Below are 20,439 nucleotides of genomic sequence, written 5' to 3' on the forward strand. Positions count from 1 at the left end.
GTCATTCAGGAGCATAAAATACCGCGTGTATTATGAAATAAACATGCTTTTTCGTGTCACATGCACTTTAAGCCTAATGTCAAAAACTCTCAATTTCGGGAAAGGGTTAACAGCATATCAATGCCAATGTAAAACAATGCAAATAAATTGCACAATAATCAACAACACACAAATGAACTGCACAGTGCAATAAACACGAAGGTGGGGGCGGGTGCAGATGCACACGCACAACCCGGAAGTACGCTGTACACGCACGCAGTCAATTTGGCTACAAAACGTGGGGGCAACTAAGCACTTTACACGCTATCGGATTACAACACATCCCAAAGATAATAAACAAACAAGTCACCTCACGACATGAATGTGCAACACGAATATGATGTAAACAATGCTTGGCAACTTGGAGCGATGACTACCCGCCATTGCAATGGCAAAGCTACGAAACGGCCGTGCAAGTAGGGGGTCCAACCTCACGTTCATTCATTGAGGTAAACAGATCAACATTCCCTCGCACATCTCAACATGTAGCTGCACTCGACTGTGCACCCCCGCTGGCAGCCTGGCCCAAAACACTTGTAACTCGATAACAAAACAGGAAGTAACTGTCAGCGGTTACCATGGAAACGAACACGTAGGGGAAACCTTTCTTGCACTTTCTATTCAAAATTCTCTTCATACATGACTACATTATTCTTCATTCTACATCCATTATGAGGCAATAACAAAATAGTAGCGTACAGACACTAAGGAAACTAACTTAAATCAAATTACTGGTTTGGAAAAATGAACGCGTTAGATCACTTGTGACTGAAATTCCGCAATACATGCAGTATGGTGTGCGCTGGTTTAAAAATATATTTACACCCTATTTTGCATCAGAACTTACTAGTAATCGATGAGAGTAGGTCCTAAAGACTAAATTATGAATTTACTACAGGGTGGGCATGGCAGGTCATATAGAAAATTCTGAATAGTAGAACTAAAGGCCATTAAGGGTACTCTACATATGACCTCACATAAGTCATGTGCACAAAGCAAATATGAGTATCAGATTTGATCGTATGCTCACTAGTGGGACATTGTGGGCGTACCAAATCATTGATTATGTGGAAGAATTTGTCAGCACGCATTTAGACTGGTGACTATACTGACTTTGTCTTGACTACTCTTCAATAATGAGATTTCTGCTTGAAATTCATTATAATCTAATAATAATTATTATTATCTGTTGCTCAATGGTACAATGAGCATGCCAAATAATTTTGTCATGAATGATTACTTCTACGATGAAGGCAATGAAAGTGACAGTTGTGATTTGCCCTCACGAATACCAAGTCATCTATTTTCTCGAGCAGCTGTCCTCATTCGTGGTGGATTACACATCATGAACTGAAGCCAGCCTATTGCAAGGCAGCCTATTAATAACAATCACATTCATTCACGCCAATGGACAATTTTGTGTCCTTGACTGACCAGAAATGCCGAATTTATGCGATGAAAAAAAAGGAAATCATAATGACATGGCAAAACAATGGACTTCACTATTAGTTGACGGGACACGAGGCTCGGGGACGATTCGTAGGGGGCCTATTTTCAAAAACTTAAAATTCATACTAGCAACCTAAAACCAAAACAGGCCCCTCCCTTAGGCATATTTTAGTCTCCATGAGCAGCGACATAAAAAAATTCGAAGTCTTTCCCTGATAAATCCTGATTATTTTTTTATACAACTATAGCAAAACTTAAAATTCCTGTAAAATTGTCAAATTTTACGCTAGATGCAAAATAATCACCAAATGCAGAGATAATCACTTTACGCCTTTTTTTTTTTTTTTTTTTTTTAATTCAGTGCATATTTTACATAAGTCTTCAACGGCCAATAAATCCCTCAATTTTCATATCAGAAACTAAATACTTGAGGAAAGCATGCAGAAATATCTTAATTTTACTTAACAAAATCAGAATTTGCATTTTTCAATATATACAATCACTTCTTATTTAGGTTGAATTCCAATGTTGCTATTGCCTCAGCACGGAAGCACATCTTGCCTGCTATCTGGCCATGTCGTTTTTAGATTGAAATGTTACGCTAAATAAAACACGTAAAAGGCGATTATTTTTTTTTTGGATAGACGCAGAAATGTCTAAATTACTACTTTTTTGCCCCAAAAAATGGGAAGTTGGCCGAATACTACCTGATCATTTGAATGCAAATTTATGCTACTGTGTATGGATACAACATAGCGGCCATCACAAAACAAAGAGCTTTTTAAGAAAATTCTTGTAAATAAATGCATACATCACCGGAATTTCTAAAGATATGAACATAGAACCATCTAGATACTTGGTTAAATGCAAAGAAACGGGCAGTTATCATTCATTTTACATAAATATTTCGAGTTAAAATTATGTTATTGTATAATCCAATGTGGCGGCAGCCGTCACAAAGCAAAGCGCTTTTTAAGTTGAAAGCGCATGCAAGGGGCTCTGTTACATAATAATTACCGTGAATCCTAGACCAAATCACTCTTCAGACAATCCTTCCTGCTTGTATGCGTAAAAAAAATCGTGCTGTTTCCACATAAATTCGACCTGTGTTTGACTTTATCACAGTCAAAGCCAACTCAGCTCTGCCTGGGCCGGCCCCCAACGGGAAAGCGTGGCGCAAAGTTAGTGGAAGCTGTCTTGACAACTCATAGTGAAGTCTATGGCAACATTTGTAGGCTGGAAACTGATCGCATAAGGAAAGAAAAATATTGGCCTTTATGGTCCACCACTTAAAGTGGAAATGTGAACTAAGGTTGGCCAACCATGTTTTTGAAAATTATCAATGGCCAAACAATTATAAGCATATTTTCATTATTTTTTTTAACGCAGCCCTTCCAGATTCTTTGTGTAACCAATAGCAACACCCTTGACAACGAAAATGCTTTCCTTCGGCAATCTTCGGAAATTACGTCACACTGGGAAGTGCGAGGGAAGTCCGCCATAGAACAGTATTGTTTGTTGCATTGCTTCTCGTTAAGATGCCACGGCAGTGTGTGACGATGTTTTGTTCTCACTCAAACGAAAAGTTGTATGAGTGGCCAAAGGATAGCAGGGCACGTAACTGACATCTTTCGTTCGCATGAAGTGAATGAATTTCACGCCATCATCGAGTAGTGTTCTCTGCGGCAAACACTTCGAAGATGCCTTCTTCCTTAACCGGTCTGCTTATGATCAAGGATTTGCCAAAAAGTAAGTGTGTTTTTTGGATAGATGGCTGATGACTTTGTCAAAGCAGAGCTGCCAACTGTTGTGGAATGAACAGTATAAGCTAGCGACGTTGGCCGAAAGTTAACTCGTGGCAATTCCCGATCAAGCTTGTTTAAATTGTGCGTCATCTACGATCTTGTCCGAAAGGGTTAATCCACTGTCAATCGGGAAAGGGGTGTGGATGTGCATATAAGCGGGTCGGCGTCGCGGTAATTCACGGTCACGTTGCCGTAAGAGACACACACCGCCGGTGAGTTTGTGCACATTTATTTGTATTTGTATTATGTATTTCCACCTTCATGCTTCAAGCATTGCATTGCATTTGTACGGTTCGGCGTTTCTTTCACGGTGATCGCTTGATATCCTTCTAGTTTGTGTTTTACGTACGAAAGCCGCTGACAGGTGACAACAACAAGCGTGTCGCTTTTAATGTCTGGCAGCAAATCAGCGAGCGCGCAGATCACGCAGTGAATCATGGGAAATGTAATCTCGGGACAACACTGAAGTGGTGCTTTGTAATCTGTTCGCTTGTGTGAAAAAACTACATTTCCTCACGCCATTAGACGACACTTCCTGCCGAGAGCCCCAAGCTGTGTTCGTACTGTTAGCTCCATGTGTTAATAAAGAAACAAAGTTGTCAGTAGGTCGTGTGTTCGATACACTTGTAAACAAAAAACTCATAACAAGACACTATGCACGATCCGTTTAAGAGACGCTGGAGTAGTAGGAGGCGAGGAGGAGATCAGCGAAAAGCAAAACTTCGCGGTCGAATTTGGCGGCAGTCCGCTAATATTTCATTTTCTTATTGTTGCCACAATAAAGTGGAGAAAGCCATCAACGACTCATCTCCTTATTTCCCCCCAATGTTTTCATATTATATTATTATACAGTTGTGGTCAAAAGTTTACATACACTTGTGAAGAACATAATGTCATGGCTCTCTTGAGTTTCCAGTTATTTCTACAACTCTGATTTTTCTCCGATAGAGTGATTGGAACAGATACTTTGTCACAAAAAACATTCATGAAATTTGGTTCTTTTATGACTTTATTTAACCCTAACAGAAAAAGTGATCAAATCTGCTGGGTCAAAAATATACATACATGGATCTGAAAAAGTGAATCATTGACTTGAACAAGTCAGGAAAGTCACTTGGAGCCATTTCAAAGCAGTTGCAGGTCCCAAGAGCAACAGTGCAAACAATTGTTTGTAAGTATAAAGTGCATGGCACTGTTTTGTCACTGCCACGATCAGGAAGAAAACGCAAGCTATCACCTGCTGCTGAGAGAAGATTGGTCAGGAGGGTGAAGATTCAACCGAGAATTACCAAAAAGCAGATCTGCCAAGAATTAGAAGCTGCTGGAACACAGGTGTAAGTGTCCACAGTCAAGCGTGTTTTACATCTCCATGGACTGAGAGGCTGCCGTGCAAGAAGGAAGCCCTTGCTCCAAAAGCGGCACCTTAAGGCTCGACTGAAGTTTGCTGCTGATCACATGGACAAAGATAAGACCTTCTGGAGGAAAGTTTTGTGGTCAGACGAAACTAAAATCGAGCTGTTTGGCCACAATGCCCAGCAATATGTTTGGAGGAGAAAAGGTGAGGCCTTTAACCCCAAGTACACCATGCCTACCGTCAAGCACGGTGGTGGTAGTATTATGCTGTGGGGCTGTTTTGCTACCAATGGAACTGGTGCTTTACAGAGAGTAAATGGGATAATGAAGAAGGAGGATTACCTTCAAATTCTTCACGATAACCTAACGTCATCAGACCGAAGAGTGGGTCTTGGGCGCAGTTGGGTGTTCCAACACGACAATGACCCCAAACACACATCAAAAGTGGTAATGGAATGGCTAAATCAGGCTAGAATTAAGGTTTCCCAAAGTCCTGACTTAAACACCATTGAGAACTTGTGGACAATGCTGAAGAAACAAGTCCATGTCAGAAAGCCATCAAATTTTACTGAACTGCACCAATTCTGTCAAGAGGAGTGGTCAAAGATTCAACCAGAAGCTTGCCAGAAGGTTGTGGATGGCTACCAAAAGTGCCTAATTGAAGTGAAAATGGCCAAGGGACATGTTACCAAATATTAGCGCTGCTGTATGTATATTTTTGACCAAGCAGATTTGATCCCTTTTTTCTGTTCACCCATAATAAAGTCATAAAAGAACCAAACTTCATGAATGTTTTTGTGACAAAGAAGTATCTGTCCCAATCACTCTATCAGAGAAAAAAAAAAACTTTTGACCACAACTGTATGCACGAGAGCTGCCAGATCTGCCAAAATGAACATGAAGTCTGATTACTATTTTTTTTAACAATGTCATCAGATAGACAAAAACATAAAATTATGTGCAAATGCCTGCATCTTCAAATCATGAAAATAATAACAGCCTATATTTTACCAATCTTGTAATCTCGATGGGTCTTGTATCCATTCCATGTCAGGTAGTCTAGGCACATTGGTTGCATCCTGATTAGCGTCTGGCTAATACATGTTAGGTCCAACATAAAATTCCAACCTCCTCTTCTTCCTCCAATTCTTCAAAAACTTGGATCTCCTTCCTTGCGCTCGATATATCGCTTATATCGTTGTTTGAATCATTGTTTGTGTGGCGGCCGTATGTATGGAGCTGCCATTGCTGTTACCGGTGTGACGTATCCCTTCCGGGTTCGTCCCCTTTCAGGCTCGAGCTTCGGAAACGCGATTATTTTGTCAAATATACAACATATAAATTATTTTTTTCATGCTTTATTTGTTGGACAATGTTTAATTACTTTGATTGTGACCCTATTTGGCATGTTATGAAATTACTTCACATTTCCGCTTTAAGTTCAGTGAGGCCTTTATGCACCACAATCATTTTCGGGTGGTACAAATTCTAAATTCTTCCACAAAAACTTCTCCATTTACTTCATATTAGCAGGTACTAAAAAAATTTTCTAACAAATAAGATGTATTTGCATTCATGTCAGTGATATACAGTGTCAGGCCAAACAACTAAATGCTTAACCATCAGATGGCAAAAGGCACAACTAGTCTGTGAATCCAACTGTTTTGCATTTATCCAGCATAATAATAGCTTTGTGTTTAACAGAGTAACATTTCTTACTGAGAAATCAGATTTATGAGTAAAAAGATTATATCATCATTGTTTTAGCATGGTATATGAGAGATTTGTTTTCTATTTCACATGACTCCATGACACTTCTTTAATGCAAAACACTGCATGGCTGAATTAAAAAAAAGAGGCAATATTGATGAATGCAAATAAAGAAAAGAATTAAGAATTACAACCTAATTTATACTTGCTCGAACGTTTTTAGTTTTGCCTCATTTCTGTTTGCTGGGAGGATACCAGTAGCACAAGGAAAAAGTCCCATGTTGGCTCACGTGATCCACAGTTTGGAGTTGAATCATCTTTGCATATTCCGCCCCCAACACACCCTCAGCTGTGTGACAGCAAGTGGCGGGGAAAGTACAAATAAGCATGCCATGTGGGAAGGTTATAAAGTTTCACACGTGAGCTTTTCCATCATTTCTTACGGCGGGACTTACTTTTTGCGGTCAAAATGGTGGAGGAACTCTTGGTGGTAAAGGAGGCCAAAATCAGTAGGGTGAGTTGGTTGTAAAAATACTGGAATGTTTCAAACAATCCGCATTGTTGACATATCGTATTAGGTAAAATTAAATTAACTCAATTCTGCTGAAAGTCGTTTTCATTGACAATTTGGAAACAAACATGTACAAATTTGGTGGGAAGTCTGAATTAAAGAGTAACCAACCGCATGTGGATGTCTGGCCTCTAAAAATTAAACGACATTCACGTCTTTCTTGTAATGAGGCTAAATTAACTGCTGACTGGGCAGCATTATCCACTACCAGCTATGTTCACATGTTGTCTGTCATCTTAACTCTTCATTACATTTCTGAATTAAGTTTTTTTGGTGTCTATCTGTGCATGCGTTGTATTAGCAGATGGTCTCTGCTTCCTGTCAGTTAAAACTCTCCAAGGACCAACTTTCTATACAGAAACATTGACGAAAGTAAAACTTAAATTCCTAAAATAACTTGAACGACTGCTGTAAATGTATTAACAGTCTTGTTCTGAGTAGATTTGCAAGGCAAAATTCCCCGCATATTATTCCCCCCCCCCCACATCTTTTTAATTTAAATTTTTTCTGGAGCGATGCACAGCCCATTGTCATTCTTTTTGTTCCATCTTTGATATGTCCCAAAAATTCACTCTATTTCTATGTCGCCCTTAACATCTATGGTTGCTGCAAAATAGATTTTTTTTAACCAAAAAAAAAAAAGAAAAAAATCCCATTCATTTGTAATGGCAAAAACATTTTAAATTTCATATTTAGAGTTGTATCTCATCCTACATTTTTTCCCCAGATTCACATAATTTGCACATCCCAAAAATTCATTAAATCAAAGTGCACAAAAGTTGTATACAGTTTTTGCCAAAAACGTACAATACCAAAATTTGACAAGAACATCCCTGTTCATTTCCAATGGGAAAAATATGACCTGATATCAAAGTGACCTGAAAAAGTCCCCAAATTTACAGGAAGTGACCAATGAACAGGACGTCATCCACAAATGCCCTGGAATCAACAGGAAATGGTCCAAGGTGTACAGATTGACCTTGGAATAACCCAAAATCATCAGGATGTGACCTATAAGCACTCTACAATTAACAAGGAGGTGACCCAAAATGAACTCCTTGCCTGCCTTTGACAACGGTAGACATCCAATGGCGTACCGCAAGCGACACGTCAGTTTTGCTCGTTAATATTCATGACGTTAGCAATTGCTGCTAGGCGGGTCAACCCCCCGTTTGTCCCTAAAAGTAAATGCATGGAAATAGTGTACGAACAAGATGTTTACTGAGCTCAACCTACCAATTCTGTCTGAAAGTGATGTCCCTGGTGCCAAATTCACTGGTAAAGATGTGGAAGTACATACAAATGTTCAGTTAAAGAGATCGTGTCGAGGGCTGAATAAGACGGGATAAAGAGCCGACCTGATCCAGAGTTAGCTTTTTCATCGACACCTTTTTCTTGTGTGCATTGCCTTACGACACTGACGATGACATTCTCCTGTTTCATCAATCTGTCCTTTACCACCATATGCCCTGTCTTTCTTATATATTATATCCTCTGGTTGTCTTACATCTCTGACCATTCTTCGGGGCAATTTACATTCCTATTTTTGTGTAGCAAATGCAAATGCTACTCAGTGAGAGCCAACGAACATTTTTAATTTTTTCATTAATAACAAATCTTAATTCTATAATTTATTTACACTTTGCTAACTGCTGACTAAAGTTTTTTTTTTTTTTTTTTTTTACAACAGAAAAAGTAACAGTGACAGTCAGAAACAATTTAAATTTTTTTAGGTCATTCATTGTCAGATGTTTATTGCATATGAAATGTGAATGGCTTCGCCTTGCTGGCGTTAAACTGGTCTTTTGGACGTCCGCGCAAGTTGATCCATTCTTCATATTTTTTCCTCTGAGTTTTTATTTTAGTGAAACATATGAAGAAAACTTGCCTGGCACAGCCAGACTATTCTCCCTGTATTTTTCAAACACTGTGAGAAATAGTCTGGGACCCAGCCCATTAACGGCCTCCCGAGCAAGGTACAAAATCAATCGTCCAATCAGATTAGTTTATTTGCGTGACGTGTTCTTAACGAGTAACGTCACTCTTGCGCGCCGAAAGTCGTGTCTACAACAAAACAGATGGCGAACGGGAGAGCCAAGAATATGTTCCAGTCCGCGGTAAAACCAGTTTTAAATTACCAAAACACATCGAAACAAGTCATTGGCAACAGTCAACATGGCTCGTGCTAGCCATGTTAAATAAACTTCTCCATTCTCCGCTCACGCTAATTACTTGTCGCTTTAACAACGTCACGTCTGCCCGTCGCTGATTGGTCCACTCGCTGTCTGTTTGCTGTGGCTTGCTCCGCCCTCGGAATTTGATCCGCCGGACAGTAGCCAGACTCAATCGCTGGAACAGTGGTGAGTCTGGTATACCAGGCAAGAAGAAAACATCCTTCATATGTCGTAATGTCTAGAGTCGTTTCTACAAGTTCTATAGCAGCAGTGTTTGATCACAAGAAAAAAATTCTTCATATGTTGTAATGTCTAGAGTCGTTTCTACAAGTTCCATAGCAGCAGTGTTTGATCGGCATGTTCTTTTTTGAAAGATTACCGGATAAAACAAGCAGAAATAACATGGATTGTATGCGAGGGTGTGTCTATAATGACCCATTTCCGCGTTACGATGGCGACGTCATGGTCTAAAAATAGCATTCGTATGGTACGCTATTCATTTAAACTGAAAAGACTCAGACACTGCTCATCTTTCAATGCCACTGACAGCACTGGACGTCCAATTAATGTTCATTAACCCCTCCCATTCAAAATGGACTGGACGTATATCGCTGTCAATAGCAATAAGTTAACAAGGAGTGACCCAAAAATGCCCCAAAATTAAGAGGAAATGACGGAAAATCAACGGCAAGTGATCCATTAGAGGGCAAAGCATCACCACGGAATTTCTGCAGAAATTGCATTTTCTATTTTCATTCATTCATTTTCTCAGCCACTTATCCTCACGAGGGTCGCGGGGGTGCTGGAGCCAATCCCAGATAACTACAGGCAGTAGGCGGGGTACACCTTGAATCGGTTGCCAGCCTATCACGGGGCGCAAGGAGACGAAAATCCATTCACGCACATACTCGTACCTAGGGACATTTTAGAGTGTTCAATCAGCCTACGATGGATATTTTTGGGAAGTCGGAGGAAAACCAGAGCCCGGGATTCAACCATTGAACTCTCAGAACTGTGAGGCGGACGTGCTAACCACTCTACCACCATACTGCTGCAATTTCTATTTTTTTATATAGTAATTTGGACTTTAATATACCAGATAGAGACCATGTGAGGTCCATATTATAAGTAAATGTTGGATAAGGAATCTCTATGCCTGTCTGTCTATCCTCTCAGAACCTCACGAAGTCCCTGCTGGCAGTTGCTTTTCTGGCTTCGTTCGGCAGCTCCATGCTCTATGGATTTAATCTTGCTGTGGTCAACTCTCCCGCGCAGGTTTGTGTCGCTGCTACCAGCGTTTTCATTCTTTGACTAATCTCTCAAGATACCATTTGAAGCAACGTGTGAGAGGACACATCTGATTGTCATGTGGGGTCATGTGGCTTTGCATGTCAAATTGAAGAGTACTTCCGTCATGTGCCTTGATCAACCGTTCAATACCAAATTTGACACAGTCCACAAATGGAGAGAGCTGAGAAGCATTCCCGTTTCATCCCTTGCTGATGTGCGTGTGCTTTGTGGTTGGTGTGCAGTGCTAAATAAGGCACTTTTATACTATGATTTACGATATTTTTTCTGCGTTGTTTTTACGGTGGTTCATCCATTTATCATCTGTAGTGATTATCCTGTTCAGAGCCATAGGGATGCTGGAGCAATTCTTTGACATCAGCGGTGAGGTAGTATACCCAAGACTGACACGGTCAATCACAAAATTAACTATTAAAGGCAGGCAATCATTCGAACAGAACAAACAGACATATTCTAGTTTTAAGTAAACCTATAAATGTGAGTACCAATGAATAAATGCAAGCATATAGAAAACATGTAAATTCCACACAAAGGTTGAATAGCTAAGATTCTAATCTTGATGCTTTGACTGTGAGGCAAACGTGATAACCATCCTGATTCACCCAGCATTGTGTGCAATGTTTAACTAGAGAACTACAATGAAATCTCGTCAGTGGATCATATTGTTCTAGCTCTGAGGTCATCAGATTCCTCACGCCGGCTTCCTGTCTGCTTGAGAATTGATTTCAGATCTAATAAACGCTGAAACAAATTTATAGCTGACCCTCTGCCATAACATCAAATGACTTGTCTTTTTCTGATGTGCAAATCTGAGAACTAGCTATATATTTTTACACACCATGTGTCCAGTTAGTTCAAGATCCCATATGCCTACATGCACGTCATGCAATATTAGAAACTGACATGCTCCTAATGTGGTTAGGACAAAGCTTTAACCATGGTACATGTGACTTTTAGGATTGGTTATGCATTTGTTACACTAGTGTTGTCCAAGCCATATTTTCATTTGTGTTTAATTCAGTTGAGTTTGAGATGATAGATTACTGTACTATGAAAGCTTTTCATCAGATCTTTTAAGAAAATGTGGTGGTTCACAGGTAGGTTGGTCCAGCATGAATCCCAGGTCAATGCATGTGAAAATTTAACTCCTTACCCTGTTAAATTGACCTGGTTTGGACATGTTTTTGTTGTTGTTGTTGTTGCTTTTGTTAAAGTATGTAAAGTAAATGTGTTTGTCTACATTCTTAATATGGTGTTTATTTAATTTGGGAAAAGAGCTCTCAATAATGCAAGGTTCTTGCACCCTTTTAAACGTTAAATTTATAGTTATTTAAGACATTTTTAAGACCTTGAAAAGTAATTTGAGACCGAAACATGTTGCAACAATTTCTAATGAAGTTAAAAACAAATTTTATTTCACTGTAAACTCTGCCACAGACCACAGTTTTTTTTTCCTCTTATGTGAGACTTGATAGTTTTGACTCCCTTTGTCCTGAATGAAAAGTCTTTTGCAGGTGGATTGGGCGTCTCTGGCCTACTAGTCATTTTGGGCATTTCACACCATTTTGTGTTGATTTTGGGTTACTGGAAAGGAAGTGACTTAAGAATGCCCCCAAATGAATAAGAAGTGACTCAAAATTAACAAAAAGTAACCTGCAAATGCTCACAAAAGACTGGCTGTGAATGCTCTGGTTTTAGTGCCATTGATGGCGTTAGACGTCCAATCCAGCCAAAATAAATTAGATGTCTATCTACCGTCAATTGCAGCCTGCCAGCTGAAACAACAGGTGTATGAACAAGTATCTGAACCTTTTGGAATTTCTCAAATTTCTGCTTAAAATCACCATCAAATGTGATCTGATCTTTGTCAAAATCACACAGAGGTAAAAACAGTGTCTGCTTTAACCCTTTAACACCGAACGTGTCGGCAGCGACGCATTTACGCATATCGTCTTTGAAGCTTCGTCACGCTGTAATTATGTCACCCACGTGCCGCTGGTTGGTCTCGTTTGAAAGTGTGGAAGTTGATGTCCACACCAGTTTTTATTTGAAGTCAATCGGCAAAGAAAAACGGGAGATACAGTGCCTTGCAAAAGTATTCGGCCCCCTTGAATCTTGCAACCTTTTGCCACATTTCAGGCTTCAAACATAAAGATATGAAATGTAATTTTTTTTGTCAAGAATCAACAACAAGTGGGACACAATCGTGAAGTGGAACAACATTTATTGGATGATTTAAACTTTTTTAACAAATAAAAAACTGAAAAGTGGGGCGTGCAATATTATTCGGCCCCTTTACTTTCAGTGCAGCAAACTCACTCCAGAAGTTCAGTGAGGATCTCTGAATGATCCAATGTTGTCCTAAATGACCGATGATGATAAATAGAATCCACCTGTGTGTAATCAAGTCTCCGTATAAATGCACCTGCTCTGTGATAGTCTCAGGGTTCTGTTTAAAGTGCAGAGAGCATTATGAAAACCAAGGAACACACCAGGCAGGTCCGAGATACTGTTGTGGAGAAGTTTAAAGCCGGATTTGGATACAAAAAGATTTCCCAAGCTTTAAACATCTCAAGGAGCACTGTGCAAGCCATCATATTGAAATGGAAGGAGCATCAGACCACTAAAAATCTACCAAGACCCGGCCGTCCTTCCAAACTTTCTTCTTCTTTTTTTTTTTTTTTTTTAAACCTGTCCTGTTCAGCTGTTTGACACAGAGAATGGAAGTCTAAGTGCCCGGATTCTGAACAGTTTTAATGTTTCACATAAATCTGGCCTTTATGGAAGAGTGGCAAGAAGAAAGCCATTTCTCAAAGATATTCATAAAAAGTCTCGTTTAAAGTTTGCCACAAGCCACCTGGGAGACACACCAAACATGTGGAAGAAGGTGCTCTGGTCAGATGAAACCAAAATTGAACTTTTTGGCCACAATGCAAAACGATATGTTTGGCGTAAAAGCAACACAGCTCATCACCCTGAACACACCATCCCCACTGTCAAACATGGTGGTGGCAGCATCATGGTTTGGGCCTGCTTTTCTTCAGCAGGGACAGGGAAGATGGTTAAAATTGACGGGAAGATGGATGCAGCCAAATACAGGAACATTCTGGAAGAAAACCTGTTGGTATCTGCACAAGACCTGAGACTGGGACGGAGATTTATCTTCCAACAGGACAATGATCCAAAACATAAAGCCAAATCTACAATGGAATGGTTCAAAAATAAATGTATCCAGATGTTAGAATGGCCAAGTCAAAGTCCAGACCTGAATCCAATCGAGAATCTGTGGAAAGAGCTGAAGACTGCTGTTCACAAACACTCTCCATCCAACCTCACTGAGCTCGAGCTGTTTTGCAAGGAAGAATGGGCAAGAATGTCAGTCTCTCGATGTGCAAAACTGATAGAAACATACCCCAAGCGACTTGCAGCTGTAATTGGAGCAAAAGGTGGCGCTACAAATTATTAACGCAAGGGGGCCGAATAATATTGCACGCCCCACTTTTCAGTTTTTTATTTGTTAAAAAAGTTTAAATTATCCAATAAATTTTGTTCCACTTTACGATTGTGTCCCACTTGTTGTTGATTCTTGACAAAAAATTAAAATTTTATATCTTTATGTTTGAAGCCTGAAATGTGGCGAAAGGTTGCAAGGTTCAAGGGGGCCGAATACTTTTGCAAGGCACTGTAATGTCATTTGAGTTTTATAGTTTTATTGCACTCATAAATATGCATTAAAACGCTGCATGGACCATGTATCCATCTCCATATTTCCATCATTACTTGTCCTTTTTCAAAACCGAAAGCAGCACAAAAGACTACATATCCCAAGAGCCGTTGTGATGTCAAGAAGGACGAACCGAATGTGATCATTATTAATAAATTTTCGAGCGAGGCGCCAACTATTGAAAGGGAGGCATGCGAAGCAAGCAACGGCCGGTGTTGTGCCGAAAAATAGCCGCCCCGCGCGAGCGACTTTGAAACGTGGAGAATTAATCTAAAACTACATTTAGCGCAAGCTAATGCATTATTTCATTAACTCAAGGAAGAAGATGAGCCGTATTTGTCGTTGTTTTCTTGGGATGAGTCAGCGTCTCGGCGAGTAGAAGTGACAGCACCGCGCGAACAGCGAAAGAGTAGGCTGCGTGACGTTGTGTGTGACGCAGCTCCGTGACCTGTTCAAGAAGAAGCTTTATTGAGTGCGCCCCCCCAAAAAAAAAAACTTTATTGGGTCGCATGCCTGAAAATTTTGGATTGAACTGAACTACTTGTCAATATTTTTTAAAATACTTTTTTTCAACGTTATATATATTTTTTCTTAACTATAATCTTTTCACTTTTTATGTAGATGTGTGTTGGAGAAGCTTGATTGCATGTACGTATATACTTTTGATAAGGTGATGGGTACAACACCTAACTTCACAAAGAGATATCCTCCAAACCCTTTTTGTGTTAGATGATATATAGGCCTATATAATTTTTTTTCTCACTATTTTGCACAGTATATAACCTGTTTTGACCATAGTATGTGTAAAGGCAAAAAACGCCTATGACCATACCTGCTGTTTGTGTTGAATTGTCAAACATAAAACTATTCAATCTTATTTTTTTCTATTGAATGTTTATCCTAACAAGTTGAATTAATATTATCAAGCTTCAAAACGGTTGGTCGGGCATGTTTGGTTGTCAATGGGACATCAACATTACAAATTTTGAAAAAAGATTTTGGGATTTTTTTGTCTTTTTTGGGACCAAAATGTGGATTATAATTGGTCAGTGAAGAAAACAACAGTTTAGACATGAAGTTCAAGGTGTCCTGAAAAAAGGGACCCAACTTGGCCATTGTAAACAATGTTTTCTTTGAAATATAAAGGCAACATCAAATGCTTGCAAATTCGGCCAAAATAGGCTTAGGTGTTAAAGGGTTAACTAAAACCACCCAAACATTTATAGGTTTTCATATTTTAATGAGGATAGCATGCAAACAATGACAGAAAGTGGGAAAATAAGGGGCAGTTTACATGTCGACTCTGCGACGCAAAGACGCAATGACTGAGTAGCGGACTCGCCTCGCGTGCATATGATGTCGGCGAAGACGGAAGGCGAAGACGAAAAATTCTGAATCCTGCCTCCAAAGTGGAAGAATCCGATTGCGGGGGATTGAGGGGTGCTTCCTCGGCATGCATATCAAAGACACCCGCGGCGCGAGACCGCAGCGGAAATGTCAGCACTCGTACACGTCACATTGGCCGTGCGCAGCGGTGCTACTGAACATTAAAAAACAGCAAATATGGTGGAATGTCGGTTTTAATTTACTGTTTTAATAATATTTTTAAATTAAATATGTTGAATGTATCCATTTTTGTGCCTTTTTGAACAAAAGAAAAATGCCATTGCTTCGAGTGGGCGGGCATATTTTTTTCCGGGCTGAGGGAGCTTGGTGGGGTCAAAGTGCATCATTCTCTGTCGCCCTGTAAATCTGCACTGCCCCCTAGGGCCTGGTTTTCATGCGGAATTGCGACATTGTTCGAATGGAGACGCAAATGCAACTTTGAAATTTTTGTTATTCTCAGAAAGTCACCATGTAAACGGCCCCTAGGTTAGTGAACCCTCTGCCTAAGGAGACTTAAAGAGCAGTTGAAACCAATATTTACCAAAAATTTTAAGTCAGGTGTGTGCCCAATCACTGATGAGTGGTTTAAAGCTCCCTGCTCACTATAAAGCACATACCTGGTAAGAAATGTCTTGATGAGAAGTATTGCCTGATGTGCATCATGGCTCGGTCAAAACAGCTGTCTGAAGACCTTCGATCAAGGATTTTTGATTTGTATGAAGCTAGGAAAGGATACAAAACCATCTCTAAAAGTCTGGATGTTCATCAATCGACAGTCAGAGAAGTTGTCTACAAATGGAGAGAGTCTGGCACTGTTGCTTCTCTCCCAAGGAGTGGCCGTCCACCAAAGACGACCCTACGGTGTCTGCTAAAGACTTACAGAAATCACTGCCACAGTCCGATATCTCACACATCACACACATCAACTATATGTAAAACTATGGCCAAGAATGGTTTTCATGGGAGGAAGCCACTATTGTCTAAAAAACATTGTTGCTCATTTAATGTTCACAGAGAATGCAATGAGAATAAAATGGTGCATTTTATTAGCACTATCGTCATACTGTACATGTACTATTTGAATGACGGAACTTGTTTTTCCCCATTATTTTCTTTTCTTGTCCAGTGACAGCAAGTTTGGTGATTTGTGTTTCAAATACCATAACTGTATTTTTCTATACCTCTATCAGTATATCAAAGACTTCTACAATGAAACTCTTCAAGAAAAGTATGGCTGGATTCCAGATGAGCGGTATATCACAATCTTATACTCCCTTACTGTGTCTATCTTTGCCATTGGTGGGATGCTCGGAGCTCTGTTAGTGGGAAAACTAGTAACCAAGTATGGGAGGTTAGTATGTCAAGGCAAAAGTGTAACACACAGTAAACCTTTTTTTAATACACTGTATATCTAACGGTAGTCAAAATGTGTGCATGTTTCTGAACAGGAAGGGGACGCTGGTGAGATCAACTGTCCTCGTGTTTGTTGGAGGAGGTCTCATGGGCCTTAGCAGAGCATGGAGGGAGCCATCCATGGTCGTCATTGGACGCTTCATTGTTGGAGTACACTCGGGTAAGCCTTTCTGTCTCCTGAATGATAAGAAAGAAATCAAAATCATCAAAATAACTCAATTTAGTATTGAAAAGTAAAGTAGTATATATATATATACAGTATGTGTGTGTGACAATAGACCCATTCTAAAAAACAAGAATAATAAAACAGGGAGCTACGGTGTCCATCAAGGGACAAAACACACTCATTACCTTGATTTCTAAGTACTGTAATTTAACACTTGCCACTGACACCTTGTGGTGTATTTCAATCACTACCTTACATAGTTACAGTAAATACTACAGTAAATACACTGAGGAAGAACGGCAGGGATCCCATGTGACGTCACCGCTCGGCGACGTCAACGATTGCGAGCTACTAGTTTATTTTTTGATTGAAAATTCTATAAATTGTATTAAAACGAAAACATTAAGAGGGTTTTAATATAAAATTACTATAACTTGTTCTAACATTTGTCTTTTAAGAACTACACGTCTTTCTATCTGTGGAGCAAGGATCCTTTTAACAGAAAAAATGTTAATAATGTTAATGCCATCTTGTGGATTTGTTATGATAAACAAATACAGTACTTATGTACAGTATGTTGAATGTTTATATCCGTCTTATCTTTCCATTCCAACAATAATTTACAGAAAAATATGGCATATTGTAGAGATGGTTTGAATTGCGATTAATTATGATTAATCGTTTGCAGCCCTAGATATAGATATATAGAAAAAGATCAGGGCTTGAAGTTAAAAGCTGGTGGTAAGTTTTCTGTCTTCAAAGAACAGGTATCTCTCTCAGTGTGGTTCCTATGTACCTTGGTGAGATTGCCCCCAAGAATCTACGAGGTTTTCTTGGTCTGATTCCGAGCATCCATATTTGCCTCGGAGTCTTCATTGCTCAGGTCCTGGGGCTTAAAGAGCTGATGGGAAAGGTATGGTAATGGCAGTGTTTTAATGAGTGTACAGTATATTCAGGTTCTTAAGTCTCTGATGTATTCATCTTGAAATATTATGCTTAAAATGCTTTGAATTTCATCTTGTTGGTCATCAGTTACTTAAATATTTAAATTGTGCTGCTGTTTGGAATGAAATTGTGACCAGCTTTGTTCATCTTAGTTTGAAACAGTAATTAGCAATAGTTGCAAATTACTTCTCCCAAAAAGTAATTGAGTTGCGTTACCTCATTGGAAGAGTAATTAGTTAATCAGCAAAGTAATTGACGTTACTTTTCATGTTCTACACCTTATTATACAATCTATAACATCTTTCACATCAAATATGTTTATAATAACTGATTAAATTGAACTGATTTTTTCCCGTGAAAACAGGAAAAACGTAGATCACACTTTTTGCTTAAAAAAAAAAAAAAAATCACCTATATAAGAGTGTAATGGACCGGTATACAAACTTTCAAATGCTGTGCAAAAAAAGCCTCTTTGTTTTTTCTGTTGTACTGAACCCGCACCAAACCATGATATCCGTACGTATGTAGGTACTTGATGAACCTTGACTTGTGTGTAACTTGTGACTTAAGTGTATCGTAACACTCCTAATATATACTAGTATATATATTTTTCAATATGCAGGTGAGGCTTTGAATCTCTAGTTTTGATTAAAAAACATCACTAAAGGTTCATGGATACGTCATTCATGAATACTTTAGGACAAGTGACTATATTTGATAATAATAAAAAAAAAAAAAAGATTATATTTTTGCGTCTACAAGGACAACGCCAACTTAGTGCTGATAATGCACACTCAGCTGGAAAACAGTACATTATTTTCTATTAATTGTACCCACCTAAATGCCACGAACTGTAAGTAAAAAAAAAAAAAAAAAAAGTTGCCCCTGAGTTTAAGATGACGCTCGCCACGCTAAATGCTAATGCTAACGACTTCATAATGATATTGACGGGACACATTCCCCAGACACTGCGCCACGCCTTCAAGTAGGGGGCCGTCCAACAGTCCGCTTCAGTCGGTTGAAGTCTCAAACACATGCAGCGATCCAACGCCGGATTTTGGTTGAAAAAGTACAAAAGCTGTAACACATACAAACAGGAAGGATTGTCTCAGGAGTGATTTGTTCGAGGATCCAAGGTAATCATTATATTTTTCGTACCATGCATTGATTTTGAAACGTTGTGAAAAAAATCAATGGGAAAAATTACCCACTACGGCATTGGCGTCATAATTTACAATATTTACGTAAAATAAATGCTAACTGCCCGTTTTTTTTTACGTCCAGGGATTTACGCATTTATTCACAAGAATTTTCAACATAAAAAGCTCTTTGTGGTGATAAGGCGCCACAGTCCCTTATAGACTAGCAGCACATTCGACATATTTATGTAAAATAAATGCTAACAGCCTGTTTTTTTGCTTTTAACCAAGAATCGAGACTGTTTTACATTCATATCTATAATGAATAAGCATGAGCAAAAAGCTCTTTGTGTTTCCACTCGGTCAGCTTTGACAAAGGTAGGCCCCCTATTAATCGGCCCCGCGCCCCGTGTCCCGTCAATATATTATGAAGTCTATGACGAGCACGCAAACGCTATGGTCCAAGCTCCAAGCCTCCTAGCCTTTCATCATTGCGTTTGCAGCTGCGTCACCACCCCCTTTCCTCCACTCCGCTCCCGCTCTGCTCTCTATCTTCATGCAACCAAGTTGTAAAGCGCCCCTTCACATCCTCAGTAACGGTAGCAGTGTTGCAAAGATGGGAAAAGTAATTGATTAGATTACCCACTACTCAAAAAATAACACTGCCAGAAACGCTGTTACACTCTAATACCGTTATCAACAACACTGATTGTGACTGAGAAATGTATGGACATTCTAGGAATTACTGTTGTTTTCTGCAAAGTTCCCATAAAATTTGGACATTTTCTTATAGGAACAGCACTGGCCTCTGCTCATGTCCCTGATAGTATTTCCAACCCTGGTCCAGCTGATGCTGTTACCATGGTTTCCTGAGAGCCCACGTTATCTGTTGATAGAAAAGGGCAATGTTCACGCCACCATTGCAGGTTTGCGCCTAACCAGCCTGTTAATTGTCACATAAGCAATCTAATTGTTCCTTCACATACCAGATTGAAAATGTCATGTGCTCTTGGCTTCAGCCCTCAAGTGGTTCCGTGCTAAAGGCAACATCCAGTTGGAGGTGGAGGAGATGCAAGAGGAACAACGTTCTTTGTCCTCCATCCAGACTGTATCCGTATGTGGACTCCTTATGGACCACTGTGTTCGCTGGCAAGTCATCACCATTGTAGTGGTCAACATCGGCATGCAGCTGTCTGGCATTGATGCGGTGAGTGGGGGAAAAAGTTGGATTGATTCTCCCATGTTTGTGTAAAGGCT

At 39.6% G+C, this 20,439-nt stretch overlaps 1 protein-coding gene across 1 annotated transcript in view; it reads left to right on the top strand.

Moving 5' to 3' along the window:
• Positions 1-6,812: 6,812 nt before the first annotated feature.
• The window catches only part of slc2a15b (solute carrier family 2 member 15b), a 32,061-nt gene continuing 18,434 nt past the window's right edge, over positions 6,813-20,439 (top strand). The window contains exons 1-7 of the mRNA XM_057843859.1: positions 6,813-6,870; positions 10,278-10,376; positions 16,710-16,870; positions 16,968-17,092; positions 17,866-18,011; positions 19,976-20,108; positions 20,202-20,389. Of these exons, the coding sequence (XP_057699842.1) occupies positions 6,826-6,870; positions 10,278-10,376; positions 16,710-16,870; positions 16,968-17,092; positions 17,866-18,011; positions 19,976-20,108; positions 20,202-20,389 (897 nt within the window). The 5' untranslated portion in view covers positions 6,813-6,825. The remainder of the gene's footprint in view (positions 6,871-10,277; positions 10,377-16,709; positions 16,871-16,967; positions 17,093-17,865; positions 18,012-19,975; positions 20,109-20,201; positions 20,390-20,439) is intronic.

The sequence above is a fragment of the Corythoichthys intestinalis genome, chromosome 8 (assembly GCF_030265065.1).
Source record: "Corythoichthys intestinalis isolate RoL2023-P3 chromosome 8, ASM3026506v1, whole genome shotgun sequence".
Taxonomy (NCBI): Eukaryota; Metazoa; Chordata; class Actinopteri; order Syngnathiformes; family Syngnathidae; genus Corythoichthys; species Corythoichthys intestinalis.